The 19,269-nt window shown below is 42.0% G+C and overlaps 1 protein-coding gene across 1 annotated transcript in view; it reads right to left on the bottom strand.

Annotated features, from left to right (window-relative positions):
• PARN (poly(A)-specific ribonuclease) overlaps positions 1 to 16,472 on the bottom strand; it is a 151,667-nt gene extending 135,195 nt beyond the window's left edge. Inside the window, exons 1-9 of the mRNA XM_008696916.2 lie at positions 16,318 to 16,472; positions 15,754 to 15,831; positions 14,412 to 14,491; positions 13,878 to 13,945; positions 13,712 to 13,793; positions 7,382 to 7,442; positions 3,648 to 3,813; positions 1,777 to 1,842; positions 1,001 to 1,039 (exon numbers count right to left, since the gene is read on the bottom strand). Of these exons, the coding sequence (XP_008695138.1) occupies positions 1,001 to 1,039; positions 1,777 to 1,842; positions 3,648 to 3,813; positions 7,382 to 7,442; positions 13,712 to 13,793; positions 13,878 to 13,945; positions 14,412 to 14,491; positions 15,754 to 15,831; positions 16,318 to 16,336 (659 nt within the window). The 5' untranslated portion in view covers positions 16,337 to 16,472. The remainder of the gene's footprint in view (positions 1 to 1,000; positions 1,040 to 1,776; positions 1,843 to 3,647; positions 3,814 to 7,381; positions 7,443 to 13,711; positions 13,794 to 13,877; positions 13,946 to 14,411; positions 14,492 to 15,753; positions 15,832 to 16,317) is intronic.
• Between the last annotated feature and the right edge of the window lie 2,797 nt (positions 16,473 to 19,269).

Below are 19,269 nucleotides of genomic sequence, written 5' to 3'. Positions count from 1 at the left end.
CGATAGGGGGCATACATAGAGGAGATTTGAGACAAGTAACTCTGCTGCAGTTTGGCACGGTAGCTTGCAACAGCCAAGGAGAGGAATCGGGAACCCACACGAAGTACACTGCAAGGGTAACATGACAGGCAAGGAGCGTAGTCAGAGGACAATGGCCCTTTTCCTGTTTTGTTCAAAGTAAATTCCAAGTACATATCACTAGTAGACTCTAATGGGAGAACAAGAGCCGCAACATCAAATACAAACATCCAACTGGTCAACACTGATGTTCGATTTTTGTGCTAGAGACCCACTTGAAAATACAGAGATAGGGCGCTTGGATGGCTCAGTCAGTTAAGCGTCTGACTCTTGATTTCGGCTCAGGTCACGATCTCAAGGTCATGAGATCAAGCCCCGTGTCAGGCTCCATGCTCAGCATGGAGTCTACTTGAGATTATCTCCCTCACCCTCTACCCCTCTGTACAACCCCCCTCAGGTGCACACACATACACTCTCTCTCTCTCAAAAAAAAAGAAAAAAAAAGTGAAAATACAGAGAAACCAATGGAAACACCTGCAGAAAAATACATGCACAAAATTATGGATGTGATTTCAGGGGATTCACAGACCTCCTGAAACCCACCCATGATCCAACCCCTGCTTTAGAAAGAGCATTCACCTAGCTCTTTGCTAGATCTTAAAACCCCAACTGTATCATATACCTTCAAGGAACAGAACACTATACATCCAGAACTTAATGGACTTAAGGCCAAAGTGACAATTAAAAGAAAATTTTAAAGGCTTAAATGCACCTGCTAAAAATAATAACAAAGAAAATTAGCGGGTATTCACGGAACTTAAGAAGTAGGGGGAAGTAGCATAATAAAGCACTGCCCAAGAGCATGGTATGGTCAAATCACCAAAAGCTACAGAATCTCCAAAGTGAAGAGAGCTAAAAGATTGTATTTAGTTTCAAATCCTGGGTCCCTCACAGAGCTCTCACATATAATATGAACACTTACTTCCAGCTCAAAGTCTGATAAATTAGTTTTCTTTGGAACCTATAAAAACAAAAGAGAAAGTACTGATTCGGGCTCATTAAAAGAAAATCCTAACCGATCACGCACTGGCTGGGGAAAGACATTTAATTTTTAAAAGCGACGCCATGAGAAGTGACAGGTAATACACAAACAAAATACAGGTGGGATATTCGAGGCGGCAGGATCCCTCATCACTTGCCTTCATCAGAATCTTCTTTAATGTTTTTATATCACATTTACCCAAGAGGTAAAAAGTTCTGGTCCAACCACAGTATCACTTCCTGTGGCTGTACAATGACTTTAAAGTAGACACATGCATTAAACTGCTTCTGTGAAGCTACTCACATAGTAAAAGGGAAGTAAGGTGTCTGAGCCACTGCCTCTTTAAAACACTGATGTTTTTTACTCCAGAGAGAAATTAAAAGGATAAAACTGGGCTGACAGTGAATTTTTCTCTTTAAGCCTTCAGGTAAGAGGCACTCTTCAAGGCTAAAGTAATTATGCCACTCTGGAGCGTAACTTGAAGCCAAAGATGCACAAGGGTTTTCTCCCCTCCAGGACAGGACAAACTGTTCATTCGGTGCCTCAATATAGCATTGTCCCTACTGCGTTAATGCTCGAGTTAGTGCTTACATCTTGGGAACGCAGAAACAATAAAAAGACTACGAATGCGTGTTTCGAACACCAAAATGGAGCACATGGCAAAATCAACCACCTCGACAACAAAAGAACACATGAAAATATTCAGGGCAACTAACCCAGTACATGGCTCTAATTCCAAGTTCTTGTTTTCTTCACTTTGTAATAAATCTTCTATTTTCTCTCTGAGGAATTAGAATGAAAACATCACCATCAATATCTTAAAGGAACGAAGTCATAACCCAACAGAATAATCACACTCAGAAGCAATCTCACTATAAGAACATAAGACAATGTAACTCTACCCAATCAGGTTATACGTGATTACATGTAAAAATACTTTACAGGGAGCGGGGGCACCTGGGGGGGCACAGTTGGTTAAGTATCCAACTCTTGGTCTCGGCACAGGTCATGATCTCAGGGTTGTGAGATCAAGCCCTGTGTGGGGCTCCCTGCTCAGCTTAGAATCTGCTTGAGATTCTCTCTCTTTCTCCCTCTGCCTGTCCTGCTCATGCTCCCTCTCTCCCCCTCTCTTCCTCTTTCTCTCTCTAAAACTAACTACACAAATCTTTTTTTAAAAAAACTTTATTTGGACATATTCTTTCTGTTGTTATTCATGAGTTAGTGAAACTTCTCAAGGATTCATCAATACAAGCAATTTAAATTTTTACTTTTCTAGGGGAGGGGGAGCAGGGGGTTGGGCAAAATGGGTGAAGGGGAGAGGGAGATACAGGCCTCCAGTTATGAAATAAGTAAGGGGAGGGGGTGGGGGAATGGGGTAACTAGGTGATGGACATTAAGGAGGGCACATGATGTAATAAGCACTGGGTATGATGAATCACTGAACTCTACCTCTGAAACTAGTAACACATTGTATGTTAATTGAATTTAAATGAAAAAAAAAGTAAAGCCAAAAAAAATTAAATAAGTCAGTCACGGGAATAAAAAGCAGAGCATCAGGAATACCATCAATGGCACTGTAACAGTGAAGTAATGGGACAGGTAGGAGCTACACCTGTGAACACAGCGTAATGTATAAACCTGTCAGATCACTGTGCTGCACACCCGAAACTCATGGAGCATTGTGTGTCAACTATACAAGTAAAATTAAGTCAGTAATTAATTTTTACTTTTCTAGTAAAGCAGTTGTACCAGAAACTCAGTAAAACCAGACACTCCTCCAGGGGCCTGTGTGGTAGTCAGAAACTTCATTCAAAAAACAAAATAGGGACGCCTGGGTGGCTCAGTTGGTTAGGCGACTGCCTTCAGCTCGGGTCATGATCCTGGAGTCCCGGGACTGAGTTTTGCATTGGGCTCCCAGCTCAGCAGGGAGTCTACTTCTCCCTCTGACCCTCTCCCCTCTCATGCTCTCTCGCTCCCTCTCAAATAAATAAAATCTTTAAAAAAATAAATATAAAACAAAACAGAAATGGAGACGTGTTGCAAATATCTAGATGGGCCTGTTTCATTACTCTGCCCTCAGGAAAACTGGATGGTGTTTATGGGCCCTGGATCCATACAGGAGGTATGCCCACTGGCTGAAAGAGTCTCTTGCTCAGAACACATGGGAAGTCTAAGAACAGTACACAGAATTCTATTTTACAATGTGCTGTGATTACACAATTCAGGTATGAAACAATGAAATCCTGCCATTCACCCTACCACACTTGCGTGCGCTGAGTGTATACAGTTCAAGCTTAAAATACAGATGTCAGGAGGCGCCTAGGTGGCTCAGTCAGTTGGGCGTCTGCTTTTGGCTAGGGTCATGATCTCAGGGTCCTGGGATCAAGGCCCGAGTCAGGCTCCCTGCTCAGCAGGGAGCCTGCTTCTCCCTCTCCCTCTGCCCCTACCCCACCATTCGTGTGCACGTGCTCTCTCTCTCTCTCTTTCTCTCAAATAAATAATAAAATGTTAAAAAAAAATACAGCTGTCAGTTCGGCCCCAACATACATTTACATAATGCACATCTGGTTTCAGTTTTGGAACTTACACCACTTGGTCAATAAATTTCTTCTGGTCCTCAGGAATTGTCACAGGACATTTCGAAGTGTTTGGAGACACGTAAGACAGAGTTCCTGCACCATTGGACTGCAGACGTTTTTCATCATACTGCTCTCTTAACTGTCTCTCTTCCTCCTGATTTAAATATGGGATTCCTAAATGCAATTTTAAAAATAATGCATTAGCACAAATAACTAAACATAAAAATTTTAACATAAAAATTCTTGAACAAACCTGTGAATCTAAAACACTCAGGAAAGACCGAACATATATAACTACATCCCAAAAAATCAACAGAAAAAGCAAATGATTTTGAAACATTGGTCTATTCATTCGCTCCCATCGTTCATTCTTCTCCCAACAAATGCTTATTTGGCACTTCAACTGGGCCAGGCACTGTATCGGGCACAAGGGGTCTAAGAGTGAACAAGAGAGACACATCCTGCTCTGTGGTGAAGGGAACGACTTCCGACAAGATGATCAGAGAAGGTCATTGCGAGTGAAAACCCAAAGGATAAGAATGAATCAGGCTGGCAAAGAGCCAGGAGCAGAGTATTTCAGGCAGGGGTACCAGTATAAAGGTGCAGAGGACAGGCTACTCCGGACTGCTCCCACAGCAGCAAGGAAGCTGGTGTGACCAGAACACAGTGAGCAGGACAATGGCTCAATATCGTCATGGAGAGGATGGCACCAGATTGCACAGGCCTTACAGGTCAGGGTAAGAATTTATTTCATTCTAAGAGCAATGGAGTATCATTAGAACATTTTAAGCAAGATAATTACATTATCTGCTTCTCGTTTCTAAGAGATCATTTTGACTCCTGTGAGGGCTGAAGTAGGGAAGTCAGTTAAAAGCAACTGTCCAGGCCAGAAGTAACTGCTTCCATCAGAGGTCAATAAACTTTCTCTTAAAAGGGCACACACAGTAAATGCTCCAGGCTTATGAGCCACATGGGGAGCTCTGTTACAACCAGTCAGCTCTGCGCTTGCAACATGAAAACAGCCATACACAAGGGGTGAAAGAACGGAAATGGCTTTATTTAAAATAAGACCTTATTTACAAAGTAGGCAAGGGGTCATGGTTTGTGACCTAGCTTAGACTATAGAGATGAAGAGAATGACTTGAGTGATAGGAATGAGAGAACTTATTGATATACGAGAAGGGAGGAATAAAGGGAAGAGCAAGATCAAAAGTGACATCTGACTATTAAGTGTCAGCGGTTGGATAGATGACAAGTCTACTATGGAGGTGGGGAACAGTGGGTAAAGAACAGTTTTGCCCAAGGAGTGAAAATCAAAAGCTATCTCCTGGATATATAAATCACTTAGGGTATACATAAATTAAGGGTGGTAGATATAAGCCTAACGTTCAGGAGAAAGGTACTGAGATCTCTACTTAGGGATCAGCACAATATGGGTGGCATTAAAGGTCATGTGGACACTAATGAACTTTCTACAATGATGGAATTGGAAAAATCACGACTATCAGCAATACTAATCATTCCATGCAAGAATCATCAGTCGATGCTAAAATTAATTGGTAAAAAAGTGATCAATGTTGTTAACACCAACAGCTGCATGATATGAATGTCCTTAGATTCACTGAACGGAATACTTAAATACGGTTAAGATGGTAAATGATGTGTGTCTTTTTTCCACAATGGAAAAAACAAGCTAACATCACAAGTAATGAGATGAAATAAACGAAAGGACAAGAGGTAGTGCTGTCAGCATGAGAAATGCTGGAGGTGGGCACAGTTAGTGGTGATAAGACCCGTGATGGGTAGAGGACTGAGATGACTAAGGGGACGTACAAGCAAAGACCACTGCACGCCTGGTCAAGAAACAAAGAGCGTTTGCTCGTTGTCCCCATGGATGCTGATGTCACCCACAATGAGGAGGGAGGTAGGAGTAGAGAGAAGACAGTAAGCCAAAGCCAAGGCTGTCCTAAATGCCACGCCCATGAAATTGGCAGAAAGAGGAGTGACACATCCCTGCCAACAGTGGCTCCAGGGCAGAGGGAATCCAAGAGGCTCACAAGCAGCACAGGGAACAAGGAAACCGATGGACGCCTGCCTGGACAGACAAAATGAGAGAGGTAAAACCACCTGAGTTCCAGAGGGCTGCAGGGGCAGGGGAGCAAAAGAGGAGTCACCCAGTTCCATTCCAGGCCAGGAAATGAAAGGCACTTCCAAGAAGACTGTCAGGAGAGAAGGGTCCAGCATTTACGGAGCCAAGTGGAAAGAACTGATAAAGAAGAGAAGGGAGGGTCTAGATCATATTGAGAAAGTACCAGCAACGGCGTGGGGACAAGAGTCTGGTCATGATAGATGTCCTGGGAGTCCTGATTCAGTTGTGATGAAAATATTTTAAGGTCTGGCTATAGAACAAGGAGAATGAGGCACACTCCAACTTGGCTGTTTCTCTCCTTTTGTGAAAATAAAACCATCAGGCTAGAAACTATACATCCAGAGAAGCTGGTTAAAGTAGTTCCTTCGAAAGATTTCTACACTTATTTCAATATAGCGCTCTAACTACACTTGCAATTTGTATTTAATTTATTTTATTTTTTAAAGTAGGCTCCACACCCATCATGGAGCCCAATGCGGGGCTTGAACTCATGACCCTGAGATCAAGAGTTGGACACTTAACCAACTGAGCCACCCAGGTGCCCCTTGGAATTTGTATTTTATAATGGCTTTCAGAGTCAAGCATGAACCAAAAGGAAAAAAACCGTGCAACACCCAGATGGTGTTGCCCAGCCGGCTCGTGCACAATGTTAAGAGGTCTGGGCTCCAAAATTCTTTTTTTTTAGTATTTCCAAAAACCAAAATCATCGATAAAAATGAAAATGAAGCACCAGTGAGGCAATGAAAAAACACCATGGCACAGTTTCTAAAGGGCTCGCAAGACAATCCTGCTGAGGGGGGAGAGAATTTTTTAAGTCTATGTTCCAGTACATTTGTTGGAAAAAATCTCCCTTCTGAACTCACTCAATAATTCAGCCTTCACAGTGGAAAAGAATATGATTTGTGAGGATAATTAAAAGTAGTTACTGACCTTACAGCAGCAGGTGCTTAAAACCGCATGGAAACACTCTTCAGGAAATAAAGGAAGGAAAAGCACTCTCGTGGGGACTTTAACGCCCAATGTTCACTCATGAATATTAGGATCACTTCCCTGACACGGAAGAGGACTCACGCTATGCACCGGGGATTTGAAATGAATGAGATGCAGTCCCTTTCCTCGAGGTGTCCACCCACCTGTCACACCACCCAGTTAGTTAGCTGTCCTGACCGTGCTGTCTACGCAGACTTTTTCCCTCCCATGAGAAACTGTCTCCAAGTACATAACAAGCACCGCTTGAAAAAAGGGAGTTTTTCATTAGAACATTACTAGCATACAGCTACTTTTTAAAGTACTCTGCCGCTTGTCTCACTGGAAGAAAACAGGGCAGTGACTCCCCACAGGGGGCCTGTTAGGATCACGGAGTCACACCAGTAAGAGAATAAACCCCAATCAGTAAGATCAGGAGTTGGTGAGGCCTTGTTAGAGCGAAATGAAGTAGGGTCTACTCTTCCCATTCGGTTCATGGTAAACTAGGCTAAAGTTTTTAAAAATTCTTATCTCAGACTCTGAGATTTTGTCTGGCAGGCACAAAAAGATCATTCTCAACCAAATCCGAATTTACAAGCTTTAAGGATAAGCCACATATCATCTTACCATTGCGGAAAACTTTATTAAAATCAAATCCTTGGCTTGCTAGAAAGTCAATGCTTGAGCTCTGAAACAAGAGGGAACAGAATATACAGTTGGTGGCAGATAAGTGAACAGAAGTAGAGAGGTAATTCACACGTGTAAACAAAAGCAGACAGACAAGAAAATAGCATGCCAAAGGTCAGAAAATTAGGATTTCTACTCCAAGGCTGACAAATAACCCTTTCATTTCAACTATCCGGGCTCTTCTCTTTTAGAGTTTATAAAACAAATACCCTTTGTTTCACAATATTTAAGAAAAATATGACGGGTAAACACATATTCTCCCAAAATGCAGAAAACTCCTGAACACTGTACTGAGGAAGAAACTATAAAAAGAAATAAAATGTACTGATAGTCTCTCACCACCAGTTCAAGTTTAAAGTAGCTCACACGTGCAAGTTGTAACACATCAACATCCACCCCAAGGTTGATTCTGAAAAACCCAAAATCTTCATAGGCTGGTCTTTACGTTCAAGATCCAAAATAGAGAAAAGATCCCAGTAACAAGACCGATTACACAAACATACCTCAAACCTAGAGCGAGCCAAAATACAGCAGTTTAAATGAAAACATTAAGAAAATACCACCATACATGGTACACACGAATGGCAAATCACAAAGTTCTTGACTCGATGTGACTGAAGAGCAGGAAATCTGACCGTAGCTACTCTAATCTCTTGTTTTAAGTCTGAACATGAGAGGGTGACACACCCGAGTCATTCCGATCTGGTTCCTCATAGAACTACCTTTCCTGAACTGTACTTTGACAGGATACCATCAGCCCGGATGAGGGACGTTGTACCAGTCCCATGACACTCATGATGGTATTCACTTCCGACATGTAGCCAAAGCAAGGGTTTCTGCATTCGTGATTTCTTTATGGTAAGGAAAGGTATTCTGAACCCTGCTTTGTTCTGATCCTATGTGCCACAGAGGTGTGTTTGTCTCCCCCCTCTTAGCTGCTAAGAGACGCAGAGACAAACAGCGGAGACTTTCTTTGGCACAAATTCTGTGTTCGAATCACACCAAACTAAGCACATCTTCATTTTTCTTCTCTTCCAATTTTTCCTTTACTCATTCTTTAAGTGTTGTGTTAAAAGGTAAATACGGTATTTATCTTTATTAGCCAACACAAATTCTTTTTAAAACATGTGAGGATGTAAAAAAGACTATCTTAGGGGTGCCTGGGTGGCTCAGTCAGTTAATCGGCCTTCGGCTCAGGTCATGATCCCAGGCTCCTAGGATCAAGACCCACATTGGGGCTCCCTGCTCAGCGGGAAGTCTGCTTCTCCCTCTCCCTCTGCTCCTCCCCCCTGCTCATTCTTTCTCTCTCCCAAATAAATAAAATCTTAACAAAACAAAAGAAAACTACTTAAAATGGTGAATTTTGTTATGTGTTTCTTACCGTAATTTAAAAAAATCCTTGACCCTACAAAATCTATTTGGCCTTAGTATCCATTACCTTTGATTCGTCCTAAATGTACCATTTTCAGGATTCAAAAAATGAGCACAGCTGCATAGCTACTTGGGAGAACAATTTCACACAGCTATCAAAATTTCAAATGCATATGCCTGATGAGTCAGCAATTCCCCTTCTAGGAAATCTATAAAAAATCCTATAGAGGCACCTGGGTGGCTCAGTGGGTTAAGCGTCTGCCTTTGGCTCAGGCCATGATCCCGAGGTCCTGGGATAGAGCCCGACATCGGCTTCCTGCCCTGCTTCTCCTTCTCCCTCTGCTCCTCCCCCCACTCATGTGTGCACGCGTGTGCAAGCGCACGCACACGTGCTCTCTCTCTCTCTCAAATAAATAATAAAATATTTTTCAAACATCCTATAAAAATATTCCTACATATATGTGGCACCTGGCTGGCTCAGTCAGTAGAGCATACAACTCTTGATCTGAGGGTCCCGAGTTGGAGTCCCTCATTGGACACAGAGCTTTAAAAAAAAAAAAATCCCACATATACACCAAGATACACTATACATGAATGTTAACTAACATTGTTAAAATAGGGAACCGCTGGAGCATCTGGGGGCTCAGTTGGTTTAGCATCTGACTCTTGGTTTTGGCTCAGGTCATGATCTCAGGGTCGTGAGATGCAGCCCCGTGTCAGGCTCCGTGCTAGGCGCAGAGCCTGCTTAGGATTCTCTCTCCCTCTCCCTCTGACCTTTCCCCTGCTCTCTCTCAAAAAAAAGAAAAAGAAAAAGGAACCTTTGGAAAACTTCTAAATCCCAATTAAATAAATTACATACAGCCACACTGTGAAATATGAAGAAACTATGTTGAGTGGAAAATACATGTTACATAAAATAGGAGTATCAGGATTCCGCATATATTTTTTTAAAAAAGTAAAGTTAGGGGCGCCTGGGTGTCCAGTCATTAAGCACCTGCTTTCGGCTCAGGGCGTGATCCCAGGGTCCTGGGATCGAGCCCCATATCAGGCTCCTCCACTGGGAGCCTGCTTCTTCCTCTCCCACTCCCCCTGCTTGTGTTCCCTCTCTCGCTGGCTGTCTCTCTCTCTCCGTCAAATAAATAAAATCTTTAAAAAAAAAAAAAAAAGGTAAAGTTAGATATACGTGGGTAGACCTTGGGATATAGATGGTCCCCGACTTAATAATGGTTCAATTTAGGATTTTTCCACTTCACAGTGGTGCAAAAGAATACACATTCAGTAGAAACAATACTTCGAATTTTGAATTTGGATCTTTTCTGGGCTAGTGATCTGTTCAGTACAATATTCTCTCATGATGCTGGGCAGTGGGAGCTCCCACCCAACCAGGTAAACACAAGTGCTTACGACCATTCTGTACCCATACAACCATCTTAAAGATGTCATTTTTAACCCATCATGGGGCTCAAACTCACAACCCAGAGATCAAGACTTGCATGCTCCAGACTGAGTCAGCCAGGTGCCGCACCCATACGACCATCCTATGTTTCACTTTCTATATGGTATTCAATAAATGACACGAGATTTTTAACATTATATTACAAAATAGGCTTTGTGTTAGATAATTTTGCCCAACAGCAGGCTAATTTAAGTGTTCGGAGCATGTTTAAGGTAGGGTAGGCTACTCTACGAGGTTCTGCAGGTCAGGGGTATTAAAAGCAGTTTTGATTTACAATGTTTTCAACTTACAATGGGTTTATTGGGACTTGCCACCATCGTAAGTGAAGGAAATCTGTGTATGTATACAAGTATATAAAAGTCAGGAAAAAGGAGGGTTGCCTGGATAACTCAGTCACTTAAGCATCTGCCTTCAGCTCAGGTCATAACCTCAGGATCCTGGTCTTGAGTCCTGCATCGGGCTCCCTGCTCAGCAAGGAGTGTGCTTCTCCCTCTCCCTCTGCCCCTTCTCCCTGCTTGTGTGCTCTCTCTCGCCCACTCACTCTCAGAAAGAAAGAAAGAAAGAAAGAAAGAAAGAAAGAAAGAAAGAAAGAAATACAATCTTTAAAAAAAGGTTAGGAAAAAGAAGTGAAATGGGGAAGGAGGTGGCACAGGGAAGAGGGTATTAAAAAAACTCATTTACTCTACAAATAGCAGGAATGTTTTGATATTTCACAATCATTTATGTATTAACTTCAATAAAGTCAACATCTGATGCTCAGCTAGAAAAAAAGAGAAGAAAAAGATAAAAACAATGTAAATGCCTAAAATACAGAGAACAGACTTATGGTTGCCAGAGGGGAAAGAGGGAAGGGGATGGGCAAAATGGGTGAAGGACGTGGAAGGTACAGGCTGCTAGTCATGGAATGAATAAGTCATAGGATCAAAAGGTACAGCACAGGGAACACAATCAATAATATGTTAACAGTCTTTGTACGGTGACAGGTGGTAGCTACACTTGTGAGCACAGCATGACATACAGAGATGTTGAATCACTATGTTGTACACCTGAAACTAATGTAATATTATTTATCAACTGTACTCAAAAAAATTTTTTTAAGTAATGTAAATGCCTCCCATCCCACTGGATGGGTACACTCCCTGGGAGTATGTGTGGTTCTTAGTCGGCCCATTCTTCCATACCCTGCCTAGTGTGTAAGCATCTCACTGTGTGTACAGACACTGATTTTTCAAAGAGCCTATTACGTTGCTCTACTCCTCAACCCTGTTTTAAGGGTGATAAGAGCTTTCCAAGAGTGATTTTTGCCTAGACACAATTTTTGCCCCACTCTCTGACTTTAGATGCTCACCTCCTTGTAAGATCCAACTCTGCTGCAGTCCTAGAATTTTATTTTTTTTACGATTTTATTTGTCAGAGAGAGAGAGCATGTGCACAGCAGGGGGAGCGCCAGGTAGAGGGAGAAGCAGGCTCCCTGCTGAGCAAGGAGTCCGATGTGGGATTGAAGCCTGATGTGGGACTTGATCCCAGGACCCTGGGATCATGACCTGAGCTGAAGGCAAATGCTTAACCGACTGAGTCACCCAGGCGTCCCAACAGTCCTAGAATTTTAAACAAAACAGAAACCACCTTGGATGGAAAACAAAACAAAACAAAATTCAAAGATACTATCATTCACCTTATCCACACAATTCACAAGTTTACATACTAAGTCTAATCCTTTTCTCTGACTTTGCTTTTCCAGACCAAAAAAAAAAAATTGTAACGTTTATCCCACTGTCCATTTTATTGTACTCTGTTAAGATTTTATTTTTTTATTTATTTGAGAGAGAGCCAGAGAGCACGCAAGCACAGTGTATGTGAGTTGGGGAGGGAGGCGGGGAGCAGAGGGAAAGGGACAAGCAGACTCCACGCTGAGTGTGGAGCCTGACTTGGGGCTCTATCTCATGACCCTGAGATCATGACCTGAGCCGAAATCAAGAATCAGACGCTTAACCGACTGAGCCACCCAGGCGCCCCTCATTGTCCATTTTAGACATGAGTCTCTGGCCTGTTCAAATCTATATCTTTTTTTGTTTGTTTTTTAAATGGTGGCTGGCAACTAGAATTGCATTAAGTATTCCAGGTGTGACCACAGAATAGCTTGTGTACGACAGTAAGAGTTCTTCTGACCCGCTTCCAGTACGTACCTAGAGTATCTGTACTTGTGTTTGTATTTAGAACAAAGCCTCATCCCTAAGGTGTCTCATTGCCAATGTCTGCTTTTGCCCAACTGATGCCCAGCTAATGTCATGCAACCCACTTACATTTCTGTCTTCTCCTGGTATTGCTGGAAAACTTTATCCACACAAATTGCCAGACAGAGCCTATTTTTTTCTCAGTGAGAATCTACAAATACGATTAGTATCGCCTACTAAGGTAATTGGTAAATAGCTATTAACTGAATGCAGAATAAAGGCCTACTTGTTAATTTAAGGAACCAGGTTACAAAACCAAAATTACCTTCACCTTTCCTCTTCAGCCCAGGCATATGATTAACTTGTAATTTCACTTGCCTTATTACAGAAAGAATCTGGCAAGGCTCAGTCACTCAGAAGCCTACCCTCCAGGCTTTCTTAACTGCATTACTACTTACATGCAGAAGGGAAGGATGGCAAGACTCAAATGAGCTAACTTTGCTGAGAGAGAAGCGAGGACACAAGATTATACGGGAAAAAAAGATCATCCCTTGTCTCTAATCACGTATCCATACACTACACCACTTATTCACACCCTCCATATCCTTTATAACAGATTATTAAGAGAATAGAAAGAAGAAACTGATATTTACTGAGGTCTACCAGATGAGCTACAGCTCTAAAGGCGATGTGCTAAAGGGCAACCTCCCTGAATCCTCACCTTGGCTCATAAAGTATGACCTCTCCTCCTCAGGAGGAAACTGTGGACTCTTTCTTCACTGGGGAACGATGAAAACAGAACTGAGCATATGACTTTAGCCCCTTCTGGGTTCTCTCTTTTTAAACAGGATACACACATACTCTGTTCCTCTAGAGAATAAAGCTCTAACCTTGGAGATGAGTACAAAGAGAATGGGTTGGGAAGAAGCCTGAAGGACCTGATCTGTAGGTTCAAATCAGGGGTAAGATATTAAAAATCCCAAACAGAAACACATTACCAAGCCATATTCCCAAAGTCAGCTTTGCTAATAATAAACTCCGCGTTCTGGTTTCGATCTGCCTGTCTCGTGCTCTTACCCCGATTCTAACGGAGAGAGGAAAAGAGCAGTGTCTTAAATTTGCCGCCCTAAAACTGAAAGACGTGAAATGGTTTGCTAAAAACCCAAAGGTGGTGGCAGAACCAAATTTTAAAAAGAAAGTTCTGATTCCACATTTCTGCACTGCCCCATCAGCACTTCATAACAGAAGAAAATCAGTTATGCTACCAACCTGACAAACAAACTTGACATCTGGTGAGGATCTATTGAAGGGTTTTGGGAACACATAGAAGTTAAATGACTTTGTTATGTACCTGCAGGAGAGAAGACAAAAGGAGACTTAGTGGGCTATATTACACCAGGAAAAAAGAAATCCACCGCTTATTAAAACAACCTACTTTGAATCTGTGTGGTCATACTTAAAAGTGCAAAGGCCAAACTGAAACAGCAAAAAGTCCATGGAATGCTGGAAAAGGGAAACAAAACACTTGTCAAATCAGTGCTGTATATTTAACGTGAGCAAGAATACTCTCAATCAGATGGGCTTTCTAACTACTCAATTTGACTTTTAGCAGAATACTTCCAATTACAACAGATTACACATTATGTATCAGAAGCATTATTAATTTACATATGCTTCTTAATACTTTTCCCAATTAAGCACCTATCCACCAACCACAGCATCATATTGGGCCTATTTCCAAATCATAAAATAACCACATCGTATTCCCTACAAATCAAATTAACACTGAAAATACTAAACCTTCCCCAAAATATTTTCCAGCAAACAATTATTTTTGCTGTTATTTTTAACATCACTAAAATATCATTTCACAGCGGGGTTAGAGAAGTTAACATGCAAGTTTAATGATAACATTTCTTCATAATTCAATGTAAGGAAGACCAAAAGATGTTCGAGCACATCCACTTACCTTTTTAAGCTTCTGATACCTTTCTTCTGGAGTGTCAAAACCATTTGTCAATGCAGTGACTGAAGGTCCATCACTGATTCCTAATTTTAAGAAATAAACGTTTTCTTAATAGTCATGTAAAAACATCAGTCAACTAGTCAATGGCATGTAATTCCATATTCTTGTAAATTAAGATTAATCAGAAGTGCTCCTTACTTCACTTTTTCAAAACAAGAATTAATTTCACTTGACACCAAGCTAAACACTGTAATAATGAATTTAGATGAATGCTTTAATTGGATGACAGGTAGTGTAGTGCCTAAAACAGGTTTCAAAACACAATAATGATTTAAGAAAGCAATCTCTATGATTAAGTTTTGTTGCTTTCAAAAGGATTAATGCATAAGACATCTAGGAATCCTGCAGTAATCTTATTGTTAGAGTACCAGTCTTGATCAACAGTTTGGAGTAATATTTACCCAACAAAGGAATTTTGAAGGTCAAAGACCAAAATTATTTCTCGTGAAAACTTAGCTTCCCAGAGAAGTGACTCCAACTAGAAACTTCAGGCTTAAAGGTAAGTATTATATTGAACTGAGCATGGATTCCTTCAAAAAGGGCTGAAGTTTTTTAGACACATAAAATCAAGTAGCAAAGGTGAATATCTACAGCAATTGTTCATACTGACTTCAACAACTCAGAAACTAGTTTTCTACCCAAAGGAAAAAAAAACTTTGCCAATCATGTTGATAAAAGTTTTACACACATATACACACCCATGCTGAGGTAGGCAATGAACACTTTCACTAAGGCAGAAAGAAATGCCTTCATTTACTTGCAAGAGCCTGACCCTAGAGTCAATCACAAAGGAAAAATATTCTATGATCCCACTTACAGGAAGTGCCTAGAATAGTCAAATTCATAGAGACAGAGGCAGTGGGGAGGGAAAAATGGAGAGTTACTGTCCAACTGACAGCTTCATTTTGGGAAAACGAAAAAGTTCTGGAGATGGATGCACGATGATGTGAATGTGCTTAATGCCACTGAGCTATAAAAACCACTTCAAGAGGGTTAATATAGTAAATTTTATGTTATGCGTATTTTACCATACACACAAAAAAAGCCTGACCTTAACCCTACCACGTGCATGTCACAGTGGTAAGCGGCACCACAACCATGATCTCGATCTGTAACCCTGAGCCCGAACCCACGGCACCTCTTCCAGGCCCTTTAAACGTGTAAGAGGAAACAGAGATTCCTACAACACCCAAGGCCATAAATAGGGAGGGGCGGCCAGCGGGCAGGGGGTCAGGAGGAGCCTTAGCTATGTATTGCTAGCCCCCAGCTTGAAAGCGAGGGATACCTGAAAACTCCCCATCGATGGCGAAGAAGTCGGCCTCTTCTATGGCCTGGTACACTTTGTGAAGATTACTCTTAAAATCTGCGGAGAAACCGAGAAGAGGCTCAGAAACGGTGGCCTGGCTTCCTGCCCAAGAGCTCCTAACGGGAGAGGAAAGAAGGGCTGGGAGATCCTGAGACCTCGGGCAGGAGATGAACAAGTCCTAGAAGGATAAAGAAGACGGAGAGTATCAAGTCCCCGAGGGGTGCACGGTTGGAGGGGGTCAAGTCCCCAGCAGGTGCACGGGCCTTAGAAGGGCAAGCCGCGGGGGATGCTCGGGCCACAGAAGCACACGGGACACAGAGGCACACGGCCCTGGGGGATGCCCGGGCAGGAGGACAAGGCCCCTAGGGATGCACGGGATAGAGAGGGACAGGGCCCCCAAAAGCTCACAGACTTAAGGGGAAGCAAACCCCTGAGGGGGTGCCTCAGCCCCAGGCCCCGTCAAGCAAACCGGCCCTGCTCTGGGCCTAGCAGGCCGGGTGAGGGGGGCCGTGGGGCTCGGGGAGGTGCACGGAGGACACGCACTGCTCCTGATTATCTCCATTCTGCAGAGCGCCCCGCCCGGGCCCGCCTCAGCCGTTCTACTCGCAAAGTTCCGCAGGGACCGCTCCAACAGCGGAGGTAGCAGCGGCGGAGACCTCGGCGGCGACTTCCGGAAACAGCGAGCGCCGGCGCGCGTCACGTGAGCCTGCGTCAGCGGCGGGGGCGGGGCCAGGCTGGTCTCCTTTCATTCCTTCCAGGGACAGAGGAGGGGCGTGGCTATGGGAATCCCCAGGGCGTGGTCTAGCTTGCGGGGCCAGACGTAGGACCGTAGCTTCCGAAGAAATGTTCTTGTCTTGACACCCAGTTGGTGAACAAATATTCCCTAGCAACATTATGTGCCAGGCACTCTGAAACGGATGGAGATACAGTGATGAACAGAGGAGACAAAGTCCCCGCCCCGTTGGAGCTTAACTTGGGGTAAAAGGGGAAAGTCAGGCAGGAATCAAACTTGCCACTTGGAAAAACAATCAGCGCTATGAAGAGAAAGAGCCCGGTGCTGCAATAAGAATAATGGTGGGGGTGGAGGGGGTGCGGAGGGGAGAAAAAGAAGAATAGGAGGGAAGGTTACTTGAGAAAGGTGAAGAGCATGCGAAGCTGGGACCTTTATCTACCGTACTAGCCAATGGGACTGCCGAACGAAATAGATGAGATCTTGCTGTTTTGGTTGGTTGGGAGTATACCATTGATCCTCAGAACCTACAACGGTGTTGATGCGCAGTAGATGCTCAATAAACATAGGTTGAGTGAATGAATTCACTTTCATCTTTCACAAAAGCCGACTCTGAAGTTGCTTTCAAAGGCTAGGTCTGCCATTAATTAGGTCTGGAATGTATTCAGCCTTCCTAAACCTCAATTTTTTCATCCACTAAGTAAGCTTAAAGATAAGTGGTGATAATGTCTGTGAATTATAGAGTACTGTATAAATAAATGTAAGACATGATTAGAGTTCTGATTAGAGTTCTGAGTTGTCACAATTCCCCTGCATTCACACCTCTTAGTTTAAGATTTATTGAGTACAAAATCTGTATGTTTTGGGGGGGAAAGATAACCATTTTCCCCCAAAAGGTAGTATTAAGTACTCTAAAGAATTCAAGAGTCTGGACATATTTTCCCCACCAATTCCTTCCACAAGTTCATTTCCCTTGCTTCATTCAATGGAAATTTACATATAGGCAATTATGTTCACTATCCCCAGTGTGAACAGTAGAGATTGAATGTGAATTCTGGAGTTTACATAGAATGGGAAGAAGAAAAACATGATAGGTAGTCAAACTGCAGGCTTGAAATATCTCTGTCTTCTTGTTTCAGCTTTAAAAGTCCGATACAGAAAGTACTAGACACATACGGCCACTTAAATTTAAATTTTAAGTAACTTAAATAATTTTAAGTAATTTAAATAAGATCTAAGTAATTTAAATAAATATCAAAACTTACTACAAAGCTATAATAATCAAAACAGAGTGGTATTGGCATAAAGACCTAGAAACCAATGAAATAGAGACCCCCAAAGTAAACCTTTGCAGATATGAACGTATGAATTACAGCAATTATGCAGACATCATTCAACGGGAAAAGAACAGTCTTTTCAACAATAGTGTTGGGAACACTGGATAGCCATATGCAAAGAATGAAGTTGGATACTTAGTTTATACCATATAAAAATTAACTCAAAATAGATCAAACATCTAAATCTAAGAGGTGAAACTATAAGATTGTTAGCATAAAACATAAGGCAAAAGCTTCATAATATTGGATTTGGCACTGATTTTTTTTTCTGAATATGATACCCAAAGCAGAGGCAACAAAAGAAAAAATATCTATTTTAAACTTAAAATATTTGTGAATCAAAGGATTCTATCAACAAAGTAAAAAGTCAACCCATGGAATAAGAGAAAACATTTACGAATCATATATATGATGAGGGGTTAATATCATTAATATATAAAGAACTTCCGCAATTCAATGACAAAAAATCTGTTTAAAAAATGGACAAAGGACTTGTGAAAACATTTCCCCAAAGAAGGTATACAAATGGCCAATAAACACACAAAAAGATGCTCAACATCACTAATGCAAATCAAAACCATAATGAGATACCCTTTCACATCCCTTAGTTAAGAAGTTAAAATCCTTGCATGCTGTTGGTGGGAGGGTAAAATGGTGTGGCCGCTGTGGAGAACACTATGGGGATTCCTAAAAAATTAAAAATAGAATTATCATACAATGCAGCAATTCCATTTCTGTGCATACACCAAAAAACATTGAAAGCAGAGGCTTGAATAGGTATTTGCACACCCATGTTCCTAGCAGCACCATTCATAATAGCCAAAGGGTGGAAGCAACCCAGTGTCCATCAACAGAGGAATAGGTAAACAAAAAGTCAGATATACTTAGAATGGAATATTATTCAACTTTAAAAAGGAGAGATTTTCTGACACATGCTACGAGGTAGATAAACTTTGAGGATATTATGCTAAATGAAATAAGCCAGTCACAAAAAGACAAATAGTGATTCCACTCTTATGAGGTACCTAGAGCAGTCAGATTCACAAAAATAGTAAGTAGAATGGGCGTTCCCAGAGGCTAGAGAGAAAAGGGGGTGGGGAGGATGGCTTGCTATTAAACGTTTAACAAGTAAGGAGTTTCAGTATGGGGAGGTGAAAAAAGTCCTGGAGATGGATGTTGGTGATAGTTCCATAACATGTGAATGTACTTAATGCCACTGAACTGTACACTTAAAAAAAATGGCTAAAATGGTAAATGTTATGTTATGGATCTTCTAACACACACACACACACACACACACACACACACACGCTGATACCTAGTACCAAATTATTCTCCAGAAAATGAGTTCACACCTCTCTGCACTAGCACAGGACAAGTTTTTAATTCTTTGCCAATTTGATCTATAGGGGGAAAAAATGTCATCCC

Source organism: Ursus maritimus, unplaced genomic scaffold (genome assembly GCF_017311325.1).
Source record: "Ursus maritimus isolate PB19 unplaced genomic scaffold, ASM1731132v1 scaffold_2, whole genome shotgun sequence".
In the NCBI taxonomy this organism is placed as follows: Eukaryota; Metazoa; Chordata; class Mammalia; order Carnivora; family Ursidae; genus Ursus; species Ursus maritimus.
The sequence above is the reverse complement of the archived record's forward strand: the minus strand, read 5'-3'. Positions and strand labels throughout refer to the sequence as shown.